General features: G+C 35.3%; 1 protein-coding gene across 1 annotated transcript; it reads right to left on the bottom strand.

Annotated features, from left to right (window-relative positions):
* Positions 1–788: 788 nt before the first annotated feature.
* Positions 789–6,777, bottom strand: LOC18438168 (GDSL esterase/lipase 2). The gene is made up of 4 exons (XM_088869523.1): positions 6,720–6,777; positions 4,157–4,275; positions 2,219–2,465; positions 789–1,434 (listed from the first exon to the last, which is right to left on the bottom strand). The coding sequence occupies exons 3-4, from the start codon at positions 2,394–2,396 to the stop codon at positions 1,118–1,120; spliced, it is 495 nt and encodes a 164-aa protein (XP_088725649.1). The 5' UTR covers positions 2,397–2,465; positions 4,157–4,275; positions 6,720–6,777; the 3' UTR covers positions 789–1,117.
* Between the last annotated feature and the right edge of the window lie 10,583 nt (positions 6,778–17,360).

Raw genomic sequence — 17,360 nt, 5'->3', positions numbered from 1 at the left:
ATGATCTCATTGTATACATTTCCATTACAATTTCATCGTAATGATCAAAATAACCCCCAATTCAAGAAATTTTTGGATGGAAGTGGTCACAATGGAGTTAGCAAAATGGGGGACAGTGTATACTATTGCTATCCGCTCATGGGCAGACCAAATATTTCCCCAACATTTCAATTGCTAAGCCAATTAGCAAGGTCCTGTATTTTATGATGTTGCTTCATTCCTCCTACATAGGGGTGGCAATGGGTCGGGTCCGGCTGGACCCAGATCCGGATCCGAATAGTATTTGGATTCATACCCAGATTCGTCGTCGGGCCTTGGGTCTACCTGTCGGGTCCCAAGTCTGATTGGATCTATTGCCACCCTATGACTATGAGATTTTATTTTTATTTTATTTTTTGACATTTTTTTACTATCATATACTCTATGACTATGAACTTCCTTTTTTTGCCAAAAATACAATAAATGTTGCTAATATTGTGAAAATATGAACACCTATCGTGCACCTAAAGACATATAATTGCCATCATATACTCTATGACTATGGGTATGGGTCGGGTCCGGCTGGACCCAAGCCTGAACCCGAATAGTATTCGGGTTTAAAAGTAAGACCCATACCTGGACCCGAGGTCTGGTTTGCCCATCGGGTCTCCCATCTAGTCGGGTCCATTGCCACCCCTACTTCTACATTCATTTCCAAAAAGAGTTAGATATGAACAGATACCAATGGCTGGTAAAGAAATACCTTCTTTGGCTCATGTTTTACAGCTAATGGCTCATGAAAAAGCTAGTTACCCACCAACAATATGGGCATGGGGTCTTCCATTTATTCAGTGAAGTAGATTACAAGATATAGACATGCACTATTGCACATAAATTGCAGCACAACAGCTCAGGTTCAACTTCCACTACTGACCTACCCATGTATAAAAACTATATTTTACACCCTCTAAAATGCTTATCTTCATCTGATGCCAATTCGTATCTTCTACAACCTCAATCTGCTTGGCTTCTTGTAATGCCATTCAGTGTGTGGCATAGGTAACCACCCCACCACATTAAAACATGAGGAAGAAGCTCAACTTTACTGATGCAGAATGAGCCTTTATCTTCATAACAATTACTTGGACGAGGCATGGCCCATGGTTAAAGAGACCTTGATTTCCCCTTTCCTCCCAATATCTACATGTGAAACCTCAGAGTTAGAGTTAAAGAATGTTTTGAGAGGAAGAGGCCTCACTGAGGGGTCCTTGCCCTCCCACATTGTGTGGGCTGCTTGCCTATTAATGCTCTCTGTGCAATGGTATGAGTCGAAAAAAATGTGTGAAGTGGAGTCGGGGCAAAGTTGGTAATTGGTGGCGCCCTTCTTTCCTCCACATGTGTTCAAACCTCTAAGTAGCCCGGTTCCGCAGCAGGCATTGTGACCATCAACAAATCCTGATAGACAAAAAAATTGAGATCTTTTCATTGCTAACCATGGGTAAAAAAGTTGGATGCATTTGTTACAGTGAATCCCCCCTCCCAAAATCCCTCTTGGATATGGTTTTTTAAGGATTTTGGATCTAAAATTTGGATGTCTATATTCTAGACCACCAAATTCATGAATCTACAAAACAGATGTCTCAAAACGGTCTTATTTGCACCTTTTTTTATACCATTTGTTTTAATTCTTCAAAGATCAACTAATCCAGATTTATGAATCAGAGGCCAAAACAATTTTAAAATGATTTGAAATGCGTTTCGAGTCCTGAATCCTTTGAAAACTAGGTGGTAGCATGTGTTAGCCGACATACCATATAGTTTCCTAAATTCAAATCCTAAAACTTTTGAAAAATAAAATAAAAGTTAGATAATTTCCATGACACAATGCCTGTCTAGTTTAGAGCTAACACACAACCCTTCATAGTTTTTAAAAACTTACCAAAATAAAAAAGCTGTTATGAAATTAACTTCAATGGCTTTTCATAAAAAGGTGCCTTCTAATAGTTCATTCATTGTACTGTCATGTGAAGTTTTTTGAGCCAAATTACTTTTTTTTTTTTTGGGGTGAGTCATTGGGGAGAGGACCCCCTATTCTTAGTACGAGTTGAGCCTAGGACGTAGCAGCGCAAATCGTTAAGCGCTAACCAATTAAGCCCATGTTCTTTTCCTGCCAAATTACTTACCAATCCCTATATGCATATAATTACAGAACCATCTAAGTGTACGAGGGAGAACATACCATATTTTTGTGGGTTTTGAATCCTGGCCTTCATGAACTCGAATTGATCAAAGACAATGTACTTAAAGCCCTCTAATTTGGAAGCCATGCTAATTAAGACTTCCTCAAGTAAAGTGTTATGAGTTGCACAGAGGTAAGTAGCCAACTCAAAGCACTCTCCACCTCCAAGTACTCGCATGCCAGGACTACATCCTAGATTCTTTAGCAATGGAAACAAAAATTTTCTAGCACCATATTTATAAAGCACCTGCAAAAGAAAGACAGAAAAAATTAATTACGTCTTCTTTGGAGAAAAGAATCAGGCTTTGGATTAAGTGGTTAGCGGTTGATATTAGCAATATTGCAGCTCAAGTACTATTCTTCGCACTTAACTACTCAAAACAAGTAAATGGATCGATAGCACATAAGTATATAATGTTCTTCTTCATTAATTATTACAAAATATTATTCATTTTAATGGTAATTTGTGGCTTTGAGTTGGAAGTTCTCTTTCTAGCTTTCCGATTGATTTATATAAGGGAAATCTTGATATTGGTCTGAAGACTCAATTATTTGAGTAAGAATCCAACACTCTAACCTTAGTTGTTTAAGTTTGGTAGTAGTTAATGTGTAACATTATTGTCTACTATTTATCGATTCTTCTAATAAAAGATCAAACAACTGTTAGTTGCCAAACATTAAGTGTCCAATTTTGTATATCTTGAGTTCCCCGCCATTATTTCTCAAGAGGCCACACCCGAAGGGTAGGGCTGAGAAATTACCCGATCTAGATTCAAAACTCGAATTTCAAATCCTATTTGGATCCAAAATTTAGAATCAGGTACAGGTGGATCAAATCTGAATGCGACCTGATTTTTTAAATTATATATATATAATTTATTAATTTATATATAATATGTTAAACTTTTAGAAGACCAAATCCGCGACCCATATACAGTTTTCATAACCGAATTGGATTTGGATCTCATGTATAGTTTTTGGATCCAAATTCGGATCCAAACATTCTAGGTCCAATCAGATCTAAATCCAAACTCCATGTATACTTGTTGGATCCAAATATGGATATAGGTGACCCGATCCGAAAAATTCTCAACCCTACCTAAGGATAACATAAACGATGAGAGAGAAAAAATGCACATGACGTACTTGAATTTGTAATGTTAATTTGCCAATAACAAGTCTCACGTATTCATCTTTGTCTTGATATAGTTGGGCTTCATAATTGTTGGAAAACACCTTATAATCGTTAACCCCAAAACTCACTTGATACACAGCATCTGAGAATACTTGGCTGGCCCCTAAATGCCCTAATTTTATCCCCAATTTCTCTCTGAGTTCAATGAGTTGCTGAATTTGCATGTCCATATTTACAACCTGAAAATATACAATATTCCATCATTAAAAGAAGGGAAAAGTTTATATAGAGCCGAGGCTCTAAACAATCAATTTAGAGCCTACTTCAAAACGTTCACTAGAAGAGGTTGTTTTGATGCCCAAGTATCCTCAAATTGATCATCTCAACATTAAGATGCATGGACATGAGAAAAAAATAGATTTCAAATTTTGGGAATAGAGTATTTTGTAACACATTTTTAGAACGTCAATTTTTAAGATTTTCAAGTTTTCATAGATCCGTCGATCTACACTATTTTTTAAGCTTTAAACTTTATAAATAAAGATGAAAATATATTTTAAGGCTATGACAAAGATTTCCAACATTGAAACGACATTTCTAGATACTATTTGAAGGAAGGCTCTAATTTGATTATTTAGAGCCTAGGCTCTATACAAACCGTCCCCTTAAAAGAGTTCTATCATATAAGGCGATGATGGAACATGATTTGTGTAGCCAACATCAAATAATTCATATAAAACTTAGATGATAAAACTATAAAATGGTATATTGAAATGAAGGATAGGAATTGCTAAAACATTTACCTCCCCTTTGTTTGTGTCTGGGAGGACTCCTGCTCCTCCTGAGGCAAAGTTGGCTCCATATGAATGATCAGCATGTGGTTGCAAGTATGAGGGAATCAAAGGCAGCCCAGCAAGTTCAGCTGAAGGGTATTATACAAATATGAGAGAGAGAGAGAGAGAGAGAGAGAGAGAGAGAGATGCACTTGTTGTAACACACACAAAGCACATCCAACCCCAGCCATTTTCCCTATAGGACCGGCCTAGGTCCAACCTGGCGAGGACCAAGTCAAGGAGGCTCAGGCTCAGCTGCCTCAGCTCTAGCCCTATCAGGGCTAGCCAGGGTAGATGTAATTTAAAAAAGAAAAAAGAAAAAAAGAATCCGGCTTGGACCTAAGTCCATATTTTATGGCTCAAGCCTCAATTTTTTAGGGAAAAGGTTTCCATGCTTTCCCTACAGCATAGAAGTTCTATTCTCTTCCTACCATCCAGCCGTTCAATTTTGATCAAGAAAGCCACTCACCGTTTGATCTTAGATCCGACGTTTCAAAGTATTTTATTTTTAATTTTTTTATACAAATTGTATGAATATGAAATTTGATACGTGCCATCGTCTCATTGGGGTGCACCTAAAAAAAATATTAAAAATAAATTTTTGATCAAATATAATGACCAAAATACCCCTTGAAAATTTCAAAAGTATTTTGGTCATTTTATTTTATTGAAAATATTTTTTTATATATTTTTCTCTAGTGCGAGTTTAATAGAAGAATAGACGTCCAAAATTTGGTGTCAAAATAGTTTATAGAAAAAAATTAAAAATAAAATAATATAGAGACGTAACATTGTGATTGAGGCAATTTTAGCCCTCCATTCAAAATGGATGGTTGGATAAGAGGAGAATAGAACTTCTATGTTGAAAGAAAACATAAAACGCTTGCCCAGTTTTTAGGGCCGGGCTGACCGAACCATTGCCACCCTTAGAGTTGAGAAAAAGAGTGAAAAGACGTGAGCCATAATCTTAATGGGATGGACACATAGGAAGAAACTAGACCTTGGATTCATTACTTTCCTATCAAGCTCCATTTTGAATTTCCAGGAAACATACAAACAAAGACGTGGCATGCCACTTGTGACAAAGGCCTTATCCAAAGAAATTTCAACCTCGGAATCTCAATTGACAATTGATGTCCTACCAAATGTACGTGTTAAATCTCGTGGAAACATAACCCGGAGACCAAATGTCATTTTCTTAGAAAAATTAGAGAAACAACTGAGTTTCCATAATTACCCAATCTCATCTAGGGGTGGCAATGGACCTGGCCATACCTGGGTCTCGACGGGTGACCCAACTTGAGTTTGGGTATTGGTTCAAATTTTGGACTTGGAAAGTTAGGTTTGGGTCTAAAACCTGAACCCGAATAATATTCGGGTCTGTGTCCAATCGGATCCGACCCGAATAATATTGGTGTACGTAGAAATTCATAAATGTTATCAATACATTTGTTTTTTAAGAATTTCTAGTTATTACGTTAAATAGGAAGGAATATGGGTATTCATAAATATTGTGCAATATTGTAAATGTTGCCAATAATATAGTTATACGATGGTAAAAAAATGAGAAAAAAAAAAAAAAAAATGATGCTCACAGTCATAGGGTGGCAATGGACCCAATCAGACTCGGGACCCGACAGGTAGATTCGACCTCAGATCCAAATTTTAGACTTGAAAGATAGAGTCTGGCTCCATAAACCTGGACCCGATTACTCTTTTATCCAGGTCCAGCAGGACCTGGCCCGGTTGCCAACTCTATTCTCATTGTTGATCAAAAGGTCACTACATAGGGCTCATAGAACCTAGCATGTCACCGGGTCTGGATGATTAACCTTAAAAATCGACGAGATTGACCGAGCTGACTAAGAATATTTTAAATTTTTCATTGAGACTCGACGAGTTGGACTCTAACTCAAACTCTAGACCATGAGGAGTCCTACTGCGATGGTGGGTTTCCAAACATTAAAAATGACTATTTTACCATCATTCCCACCAAAACTTGCCAATGACTGGCCTAAAACTTGAGAAAAAACCCACCACCGCTTGCCAATGACTGGCCTAAAACTTGAGAAAAAACCCACCACCGCTTGCCAAACGACCTAAAAATAGAGGAAAAACTTCTCTAGCCATCTAGCATTAGGTCGTTTTTGGAAGTAATAATTAATCTTGATAATGGAATATCCGCTTATGGCTGTATCCATAATAAAGTTATATGAGATAAACTTATAGGTAGTTTTGCATATAGGCTTTATCTTTTGGAAGAGTTGTCTTTACTCAATTCAAAGTACTTTCTGAAATCTCACAATTTTAGCCAAAAGTAGCTAAAAATAGTTGGATATCATTGAAAATGTTAAATAATTAAATATTATTATACATAATACAAAGCATATACCAAACAACTAACACAATAATAGTTCACAAAATCTACATTTCAATTAAGATAGTATACTTCAGATAAAATTAATTGTTACCTAAATAAGCACTTAATTAAAAATAATAAACAAGATTATGAAACTTAAAGAAGAAAGTGTACCTATGAAGTCTGGTGTAACCTTGCCATCACTAAATCTTCCAGTAGGGTTACCAGAGAAGGCGTTCTGCCATAGGGATAATAATTAGCCCTATGTAACTTTGAGGTATTTAAGTAATTGTTGGTGCCACAATCCACAAGGGAGTCTCCTAATACAAAAAGTTTCACCTTCCCTCCATTAACAACCCTAAACCGCTCCAAAACAAACACTAATAATAACATTTCACAAACAAATACAAATGCTTTCTCCATTCTTATGATAAATAAATGAGCACTTATGATTTTCTATTTGTTAAGAAAAGCAAGAAAAACTGTGCTTCTCTTAGAGAGAAAAGGGGAGCTCAATATGAGTGAGAGGCTAGAGAACTACAAGAATATATAGTGTGGAATAGAAAAGGGCCAAGTCGCCATTTTGAAAATAAATAAATAAACAAAAAAAAATTAAAAGGTGAGGTTTGTATACAGTGATGAATCGGAAAGTTCCAAGTTGCCATTTTGTGAGATAAAAAAATTTAAAAAAAAAAAACAAAAAGAAGGATGAGGTTTGTATAAGATTGCCTCCTTATACTGTAGAAGTAAGGCACACTTCTAAAATTTGCTTACGGATGTCGTTCTGGTATCGAAAACTTTATGATGGCCTAAAAAATTATTTTCATCCCTAGTTATACAATTTAAAACTTCAAAGAATGGTACGGATCAAGCAAATCAAGAAACACTTAAAAATCTTGAAAATAGATGGCCCATATAACTTGTTATAAGAAACACTACTTTTTTAACTTGGAATTCTTTTTTTCTTCATGTCCATGTATCTCGAAGTCAAGATGATCAATTAAAAGGTTCCCCAATAGAGAAACATTCTTTTCTGTAAGATTTTTTAGGTGCACCTTACTTCAATAGTACAAGGTTGCAACTTTATAAAAAAATTTCCCCACACAAAAAAACAAGAAAAAGAAGAAGAAGACTATGTTACAAGATTGAACGGCGGAGTGGGTCCACTTTTGCAAATTTCCAAAGTCTTGTGGCTTCCAAACTTACAAAAAAATTGATGGTTCTTGTTGAATGGCCATGGAACCCACATGTATTTTATGTTTGAGAAAGCCGAGAACGAGTTCAGCGACCCAGTTCTCCGCCTCCGATATCTGGCCGCCGAGATCAACCTCAGCTAAAAAAGGACGGTGTGAATGAGAAGTTACTTTGGGTAGGGAACGATCCGAACCGTTCGATCGTAAGTCACCATCAATCTGACGTACGCACTCCCTATCCACTTCTCTGATTTTTCAGCTCTGGATATATGCTGGCTGGATATCTTATCGGATGATGCCTCTCAATTTTTTTATTTCCCTTTTTTTTTTTTTTTTAGTGGTAACTGGAACAATTATTTTACATGTTATTTTCAGGATATTTTAGGAGAAAAGAAGTTATGAGCTACAAATTTTTTTTTTATTTTTATTTAGAAAAATGAGGTTTAGGTTAGGCCGATGCTCTAGTCAATTTCATAATATCGCTCTTTTAGTGCCTCGCCCTAAAAAGCTAGATTCTGGCACTAAAAAAAACTTGGGATCACTTGTAAATCTATTTCCGGCCTTGTAATGAAATTTGAAGCTCCAAAAATATTGTAGATTTATCAAATTTATGAACACTTGACAATAAAAAAAAAATGTTGCAAGATGCATCATTTTAGTTATTCATTTATATTTCCTTACCAAATCCATGCTTCCCGAGGTGGAGATGGTTCATTTGTCCAAGTTTTTTGCAATGAAATTGCATTTTTGGGTGAGATTGAGGTACGACTATAATTTATTTTTCCTGGAAAATAGCTAGGACAATAATAAAATGAGAAAAAGAAAAGTCTTTTTCTTTTTGTTGAAAAAAAAAGAAGTCCGGTGATATTAAGAAAAAGCATTTGTTTTTAAAAATATTGGAATATTTAGGAAAGGGGTGAGATGTTTACATGTGGTGTAGCATTTGCTTTCCACGCATAACAACAAACCGACACTATAAAGGATAGACCGAAACTTTCATGACTAAAACAGCAAGAATGAGGTTCCTTCTTTGGTTCTCATTGAAAGATTGTTTGCAACTCTTTTTCTATTGCCCCGTTTCACCCACCAATTTTCAACAAATCCCCATGGAAATCATAACACTCATTGTATAATTCTCAAAAAAAAAAAAAAGAGGTACTTGAATTTGTCTCGATAAGTTGTCATTATATAATGGGGCAGGGGTACGGATGGTTAGGGGGCTTATGTCTCACCCTCTATTCCTACTGTTAACATATCAAAAAAGAAAAAGAAAAAAAAAAGAAAATAAAACGGTTGCCATTAAAATTTTGGACAAATTCATCATGCGATTCGTGGGCATAGTAATAGTTGACGAGGACCTTACAGTCATTAAGTCCAAAGGTATTGTAATAAACGACCATATTATTTTTCTAGGGAAAAAGCTCATATAAGGTGTCAACATTAATTTGTATAACCAAAGTGAACCTTAAAAATCTATCTGAAAAGGTTGTTTCGACGTCAAAAAACCATAAAATTGATCATCTCGACCACAAGATTTATGTAAAAAAAAAAAGATTTGAAGTCTTAAAAATAGTGCATTTTGTAACATATTAATGTTTGTATTAAAAAATTTTGGTAGGACACTAAGTCCCCGTCTCGTTTTTGGGCATAAACTCTGTCGAAGAGTTAGTAGATAAGAGAGGTTACGTCAAATTATAATTCGATCGAAAGTCGGGCCATAAGACCTTCTCCAGCTCGGATTGTTGGCTTCTAATACGCTTAAATCTTGAAGTTAGGGAGGGTTTTCGAGCTTAGAGTAAGAAAAGAGGGGGATTTTCTAAAGGGTTTGGTAAATAGAAGAAAAGCAAATAAAAAAGGGGATAATGGAGGAAATAAAATAGGAAAATACCTTAGGTCGGGCCTCAGCCCGGAGTCAATACCGATTCAGAGCCGAAAGTCGCACAACCTTTACCCGGTCCTTCGGGGATTTGCCAAGCGAGATGAAGATAGTTGGAGGAGTGTCTGAAAGGTACTCGTTATTTATTTGGTTCGGGGAAAGCCGGAGACAAGTCTTGAGCCCCGGGTTGGGGGTTCAGTTTTGGGTTGAACATAGTTTGGGGTTAGAGCGGCAGAGCATGGGTGCTTTTCTTAGATATTTGTCCTTTTTAGGTAGGGGATTTGCCTCTTATTTATAGGCGAAAACCCCCTTTAATCACTGTTGGAAGCTGTAAATAAAATTTGGGTCGTCCAGATTGTAGCGCAATTGGCAATTCCTTCAACACAGTTGGCATAGGCTTCCCCTTAGCATTAATTACGGCCCGCCTAATTAATACTTAAGCAACCTGTGATCTTAAGAGTACGATGCGATTTAGGGGCTCAGTGATTCAATGGAGTTGGCAATGTTGTTGATGAAATTGGGAACTCCTGTCACTGAAACATTGCCACGTGTCCTTCTCTAAGATATTTTTCGATCAGTAGTCGACCAATCAAGGGCTGACGGAGCTGGGAAAGGCACTGACATAGCTGCCAACTGCGCCTCAGACAACGAACGTTGGGTGATGTCAGGTTGATTAGAGGTTTCCCACAGTTTCTTCGATCGGGATCAGGGTGTCTACAAGTATCTAGACTATCTATTTTTAAAATTTTAAGTGCATATAGATTTGCTCTATCTACACCATCTTTGTAGCTTTAGATTTCTTAATTAGGGGTGAAAATATATTTTTAGGCCATTTAAAGCATTTCTTAAACTTAAAATATATCTTTTAGCAGAACTTAGAGGTTTGTCTTACTTTGAATGTTTAATATGTTGGGTTTATGTGGCCTTTAAAAGCCTCATGAGAGTTTGTATGAGCATTTTATATAGTGAAACATAAACTCAATGAGTGTGTGGTCCTCTTGTGGGTCATATTAGGCAAATACGATTTGCTGATACTCAGACTAAGCTCGACGTGCTAGGCCGGCCGAGTTTGAAAAAACCCAAGATACCTAGGCATAGGGATCAACCGAGAATGATTTAGTGGGTTAGCTTTTAATGAGGTCGGAGTATGCCCAAATAAGAGCCAAGGGATTCTGTGGCCCTTGCGTGTGATGAATAGTCTTTAGAGACAAGCCTAAAAGCCTCATTGTTCTATCATCACACGACATATACATAGATAGTCATATTGAAATTCATCAATGAGAGTGAAGCGTGTATATGTACAAGAGATTACCCCTATGCATCATATAGTCATGATTGCATCATTATTTTTTTTTACCTCTAGGAGAGAACTTTAAATCCATAAACTAAGATTGTGTCCCCTAATCTATTGTTGACTTTGGTGGTCCAATCATGAGCCCCTACAGTGGACTGTGGGTCATGAGAACCGCTGGGTAAGTTTGAGAAAGCTAGTGGATCGTGGTCTGCAGTTGAAGGTGGAGTGCTGCCGTATATTAATAAATTCATAGATCCAAGGGTCCGATTCCCATCAAAATTAATTAGTTTTAATTAATTTTATGATATATGATTTTTAGAATGTTTATTTGAATTTTTTGTGAATCTTCTGATATTTTATTTTTGTCATTTGGATTTATAAATTAAAAAAAGTAATTTTTAATGTTTTAAATATAATATAAGATTTAAAAATTATAAATACAAAATAAAATATTTTCTAAAATTATATGAGACCCTCCATAAATATGGGAGGGTCCAATTTAGAATATATGGGATTGGTCGGGCCTACGTGTGACCATTAAAGGGTGGCATGCCACATATAGGGACTACTTTGTTCTCCAAGATTGGGTGATAGTTATTTCCTTATTTGTGGGCTTATCTTTTGGGTATAGCCAACTTGATACGATTGAATATTTGAAATATTTAGTAAATATTTTAATTAAGATTGCTTGATCCAATACTAATACTTTCACAGAAGTATTTTCACACAAAAACCCTAAAGTCGTTCTATTCATATTGTCGCTTTAAATTCGATAGTGCATTCTAGTGATGAAGATGCTAAGATTGGCATTCATAGTGGATTAGGATTAGCAATTAGCATATGAAATGGTATGGGTTTTGGTCAAATTAGGGTAAGAAGTCCATTATTATTAGAGAGAGGATGAGGGTCTACCTAGAGTTCTATCAGGAATAGGATTTTACAAGAGAGTTGTTTCGTGAGGCCTTTGGTGAGGGAGAGTGAGAGGTGACCGTCCCTTTTAGAGAGAGAAAAGAAAGTTAGCAAGAGAGGCCATGGCATCGAGTCAGAGAGAGAAAATTTTATATACTGAGATAAAAATTTGAAAAATTTATGTTTGGAACGAAAAACATTTTGGTACTGCGAAGTTTTCAATTTTTTTTTTAAATTTATGCGGAGATCCTTCTTTATTGTAACTTTTTATTGAGTTTTGCCACTAGTTCGATGTTGTAAATATGAACTGGTTTTTTGTTTTAATATTTTTTATCGTTATTATTTCTGAGTGCGTCCGATATGGAGATATCCGCTTATTTATAATTTGGTTTGATATTGTAAACATCGGACCTATTTATCACTTACATGGTAAATATGAATAGGGCAATTCAATATTCTAGATATCTTACGATCTTCAGTTAAGGAAAAAAAAATAAAAAAAATTGAGCACTTCGATGTTAGATTGAAACCCCCCAAAAATCTAAAAAGTAATCTTATAGCCCAATATTACAAAATAACCTCAAAGTATAAGTTCGTGGCCTTTCTCTAGTTAAATCTTATTGCCCAATAGCTTGATTATTTTGTTTGTATCTATTGTGATCATGTGGGCCTAAATGCAGTCAAAGTTGTGCATGCGTGTGGTTAGCTTTTTGAGGTTTATAGAGGGTTGGATGTTAGAAACACCAAATTACTTTTTTTAAAAAAAAAAAAAAATTATAATGGTTTGATGGGTAAGATATTAGACTGCCCCACTCATACCTACTATATGTGACATTGTGGCAGTTCAATATTTCCAATATCAGACTGCACTAGAAATGTATCAATCAAATATTCGATAGTTGCAGCATCGGACAGGTGACAAAATTAGAATAAAAAGAAAACGATGACAAAAAAGAACCTCCATATAAATTTGGGGGAATATGGACCTTTCTGTAATACCGAATAATTTTTCTTGTCCGCACATAAATTTCTGTAAAAATTATATTTCCACTCCAATTTTTCTTTGTCTGTGCATGACATTAGACTCATTAAATAATGCTTCCGCGCATATTTTCAACATAGTATTAGAGGCATGTTATTGAGATTGGAGATTCATTGATTCGAGGTGTGTTCTAGCTTTCTTGCCTATTACAAAAAGGATTGTTTTAAGTTGTTATTTCTTCAAAAGAATGAGAAACTCTACCATATCAACATCAAATTTATAAATTTATTGTTCCGGAAGTTCTCACAGATAAGAACTATGGAGATTGGAAAATGCAACTGAAAGTTACTTGATAAGACAAGGTTTATGGGATGTAATTGATGAGAATGAATGTAGACCAACTGCCTAAGATAAACTCATGACATGGAAAAATGGAATAGAAAGACTTTACATGTAATCCAAATTTCGTGTGGAGTGATAAGCTATTGCATTTAAGGAATGTAGAAACAACGCATGTAGCTTGGGATCAGTTGGCCACTATACACAAACCTGCAAGCAGAATGAGAAAGGCATTATTGGAAGCAGAACTATGAGCATGAAGACAAGGCAATGGCTTCATCACAAGGCTTACTTGAAAAGTTAAAGATCTTTGTGATCAATTAAAGGGAACGAGTATACAAATGGAGAATGAAACCCGAGTTGGCATCATTTCAAAAAATCTAAAGACCGAGTTTGATGTCATGAGGGTATTGATTCAAAAATCCAAACCACCCCCTTGGCAGAAGTACTTCAAGAGGAAGTACTTCTTAATAGAATAAACCTGGAGTCAAATAGTGGTTTCAAGAAAGTAGAAGACCAAAATGCAGCATGTTTACTAATTCCCATAGAGATACATTGGTTCAAGAATAACATGAAATAATAAAGAATCCTGGCCACAACCTTAGAATAATGAGCAAGGTGAGTCTCATAAGGTCCCTAGATAAAAGAAAGGCTCCTACATTACAAGTGTCCAATAAAAATATCATGCAGCTTTCCAATGCCTTAAATGTTCTACAACTTAGAAAAAATCTTGTGGTTGTGGAAATAATTGGTAGATTAAGGCCTTCATTTGATTTTTTTTTTGGGTGAAATTTACTATGAAATCATATCAAAAGAAGATCAGTTGCAGAAAGAAAGTCGTTTATTTGCTATGAGCATGGATTTACCATCTATTAATTAGAGTTCTTCTATTGATATTACAGGTTTATAGTACAAGAGAATCAGACATTGCAATCTCCCTACGCTAAGGGATTTGGCAAGAACGTAGCTAGATTATTGGAACACATATGATACAACTTGATGGGAATCATTATGTGAACAATGGGCATTTGCAAAGGCTACAAAGTATCCACCACAACATGACACCCTTTAAAGATCATTTATAGTGACGTGTGGAATCCAAGTCTAGTTGAATCACACATGCAAATGAGGTATTATATCACTTTTATTGATGATTATTCGATGTTCGCATAGATTTATTTTCTGTAAAACAGTATGAACTAATTGGGTACTTCAAAAATTTCAAAGTGCTTATTGAGAATGAGTTGTGTAAAAGAATAGAGTAGGACATGTAATAGTAGTCAGAATAATTTGATGATTTTTTGAAAAACAAGGGGATTAGCAGGTAACAGGCACGTGCCACTATATCTCAATAAAACAAGATTTTTTGAAAGGAAGAAGTAGCATATCGTGGAAGCTGCTTGTCCAATGATGAATGGAAATAATCTACTAAAGTATACTGGACCGAGTCCATTGACACTATAGTATACCTGATTAATCATATGCTGTTACTTTTTAAGAAGAAACAAGATATCAAACAGTTGCATGTTTTTCGATATATAGCGTTTGTGAAGCACAATGATGAGGATGATGAAGCTATAAAGTGCATCTTCATTAGGTATTCATAGAAAATAAAAGCATATCAATGCATAGATCCAATAATTCATTGCACCTATAAAAGCAGAGATGTGAAATTTGATGAATATGTACAATGGCATCAAGCTGTACAAAAAGTTGAAGAATGACAAGATCCTTCACCACCAATGATGGTCCAAAGTCCCTCTTGAAACCGGCTACTCCCACATCATGAGAAGGGAAGGAAATGCTCCCTCCCGTCCGTTCCCAAGCTCAAGAACATATCAAGCGATATCCAAAAAGGAACATGTCTCTAGGTAAAAAGCTTGATGATTATTATGTCTGTAATATACACTATGCATACGTGATGTAAGTCATAGCTGAGCATGAACCGAAAAGTTAATAAGATGTAGCAAGCAATCAATATGGCAACATGCTACGAAGGAAGAGGTGCGTGCACTTTCCATAAATCAAACATGGGATTAAGTTCCTCTTCCCAAGAGTAAGAAAACAATTAGTTGCAAGTAGATTTACAAAATAAGGTATAAATATTTGGTCAAATTGCAAAGGATACAAGTGTTCATGTGATCATCGCTTTGATTGCAGTGAAAGGTTGGTTGCTCTATCAAATAGATGTGAAAAATTGAATGGAGAGATTGATAAAGAGGTGAATATGAATAAGCCTGAAGGACATGAAGGTCTTATAAAGTCTCAATATTTGTTTAAGTTAAATGAGGCTCTCTATAGTTTGAAACAAGCACCTACAACATGGTTTGACGAGGTAAGAGTGTCTTTTTGCAAACAAGCATTTTTTCTCTCTACAGCAGTTTCCTACATATTCATTAATTATTCTTCAATAGGAACAATTATTTGTGTTGATAGTTTAATCACTACTGGCAATGGTAAAAGAGAAGTTAAAAAAATCAATAATTCTCTTTCCCAAATATTTGAAATAAAAGAGTTGAGAGAACTTAAATACTTTCTTAGGAAAGTTTAAAGCCATTTACATGCAAAACCCGGATGAAACAAATTATTTAAAGTCCACCCTGTTACGATCTATGCACAAGCTTGTAATTTAAATCATTAGTAGAGGTGGATCCTGTCAAATTCCAATCTATGAGAAATCGGTTTAAAAAAGTGATCTCTTTCTCATATATTGTCGGCTAGAGGGCAACTCAGATTCGTGTAAAACTGAAGAGGACTTTAGAAGATGGTAGGAAAAATAGAAAAACGAGTTTCGAAAGAGATTTGAAAATAGAGAAAATAAAGAACAAGATATAAGGGAGAATAAATGGAAACAAAGAAAAGTGCCTAGAGGTCGAGCCCTCTCGGTTAGCACTGGGAGTTGGGGGCCAAATCAGGTAGAAGGTTGAGTCTTCTCTCCTTCATCTTAGAGGTTGGCTGATCCAGAAGTTGTCAGATGCTCTAGGGGGAGTTTTTGTGCCCATAAATATTTTTCTGAGGCTTTAGGTGTAGATTACCTAGGGTTTTCTAGGCTTTTCGAGGTTATTGGACTGGAAACTAATTTCATACCAAATTGCCTGATTTCTTGGTTTATTGAAATTTCAGTAATTCTGAACATGTACGGACTCCAGTCAAGCATATAATTTCTTTCTAAAAATAGGTTTTGTGGAATATTTAGGAATATTTGGTGGTTGGACTATAATTTGGTGGTTGTAAAATCGTGTAAAGACCCAAATGGAATTCTTTGGATATGGAGCCCCAGAATGGTTTTTTACAGGCTTCTTGGGAGAGATACAATTATTGTCCATTTCATCTGCTAAAATAATCCGATCCTAATTAATTGGAAAAAGGCTATGATGATGTTGATCAACATGGAAAAGAATAATGAGGCTAACAGATTGGCAAAGGAGGAAACAATTGACTGATTGTATTTGCTTTGTTTTTCTTCCATCCTTTGTATGTTTGATCTTCATGCATAATTCTAATTTTGTTCATTTCATTGAAATCTAGTTAACACAAAAAAAAAGAAGAAAAAAAGAAAAAGAAAAAAAAAAGTCACCCTCCATTCTACACTAAAATTTAAAGCTTAAAAAATAGTGTAGAACGAGCATATCTATAAAAACTTGAAAACCTTTAAAATTGATTATCCAAAAAATGCATTACAAGATGTACTATTTTTAAAACTTGAAAATCCCTACTTTTCTCATGTCTATGCATCGTGAGGCCAAGATGATTAATTTGAGGATATTTGGGTATGAAAACAACTTCTTCTACTGAAATTGTTTAGGTAGACCCTAATTTGATTGTTACGAGTCATGCAATTATATAAACTTTTTCCTTCACAGATTTCTTATAGGTGAAGTTCTACAATATTTCACTTACGGCTTTATCACCGTTCAAAGTTTATCACACAGTTACGGATGTTTGATAGTAATTAAATTTTAATAATTGTTTTACAAATCATAATGATATGAAATTTTGCAAGTGTGTGTCCCTTAGTGAGATACAAATGAATAAAATATAAAGCAAATAATTTGAATGATACAAATTATGCAAAATACCCCTATAAAGTTTCAGGGGTAATTTTATCATTTTATTTTATGACTATTATTTTTTAAATATTTTATTTTGGTGCGACTTATTCATATGTACATACAACCCAAATTTTAGATAAATCTGGTACAATAATTATAAAAATTTAAAT

This window comes from Amborella trichopoda, chromosome 6 (assembly GCF_054954075.1).
Source record: "Amborella trichopoda isolate Santa Cruz 75 chromosome 6, AtrichopodaSantaCruz75HAP2 v2.0, whole genome shotgun sequence".
Lineage (NCBI taxonomy): Eukaryota > Viridiplantae > Streptophyta > Magnoliopsida > Amborellales > Amborellaceae > Amborella > Amborella trichopoda.
The sequence above is the reverse complement of the archived record's forward strand: the minus strand, read 5'-3'. Positions and strand labels throughout refer to the sequence as shown.

Coding starts and splice junctions, on each gene's coding strand:
- LOC18438168 (XM_088869523.1), bottom strand. CDS start 2,396: ATGCGAGTACTTGGAGGTGGAGAGTGCTTTGAGTTGGCTACTTACCTC. Junction 1,435..2,218: donor TCAAAACCCACAAAAATATG/GTATGTTCTCCC, acceptor TTTGTCTATCAG/GATTTGTTGATGGTCACAAT.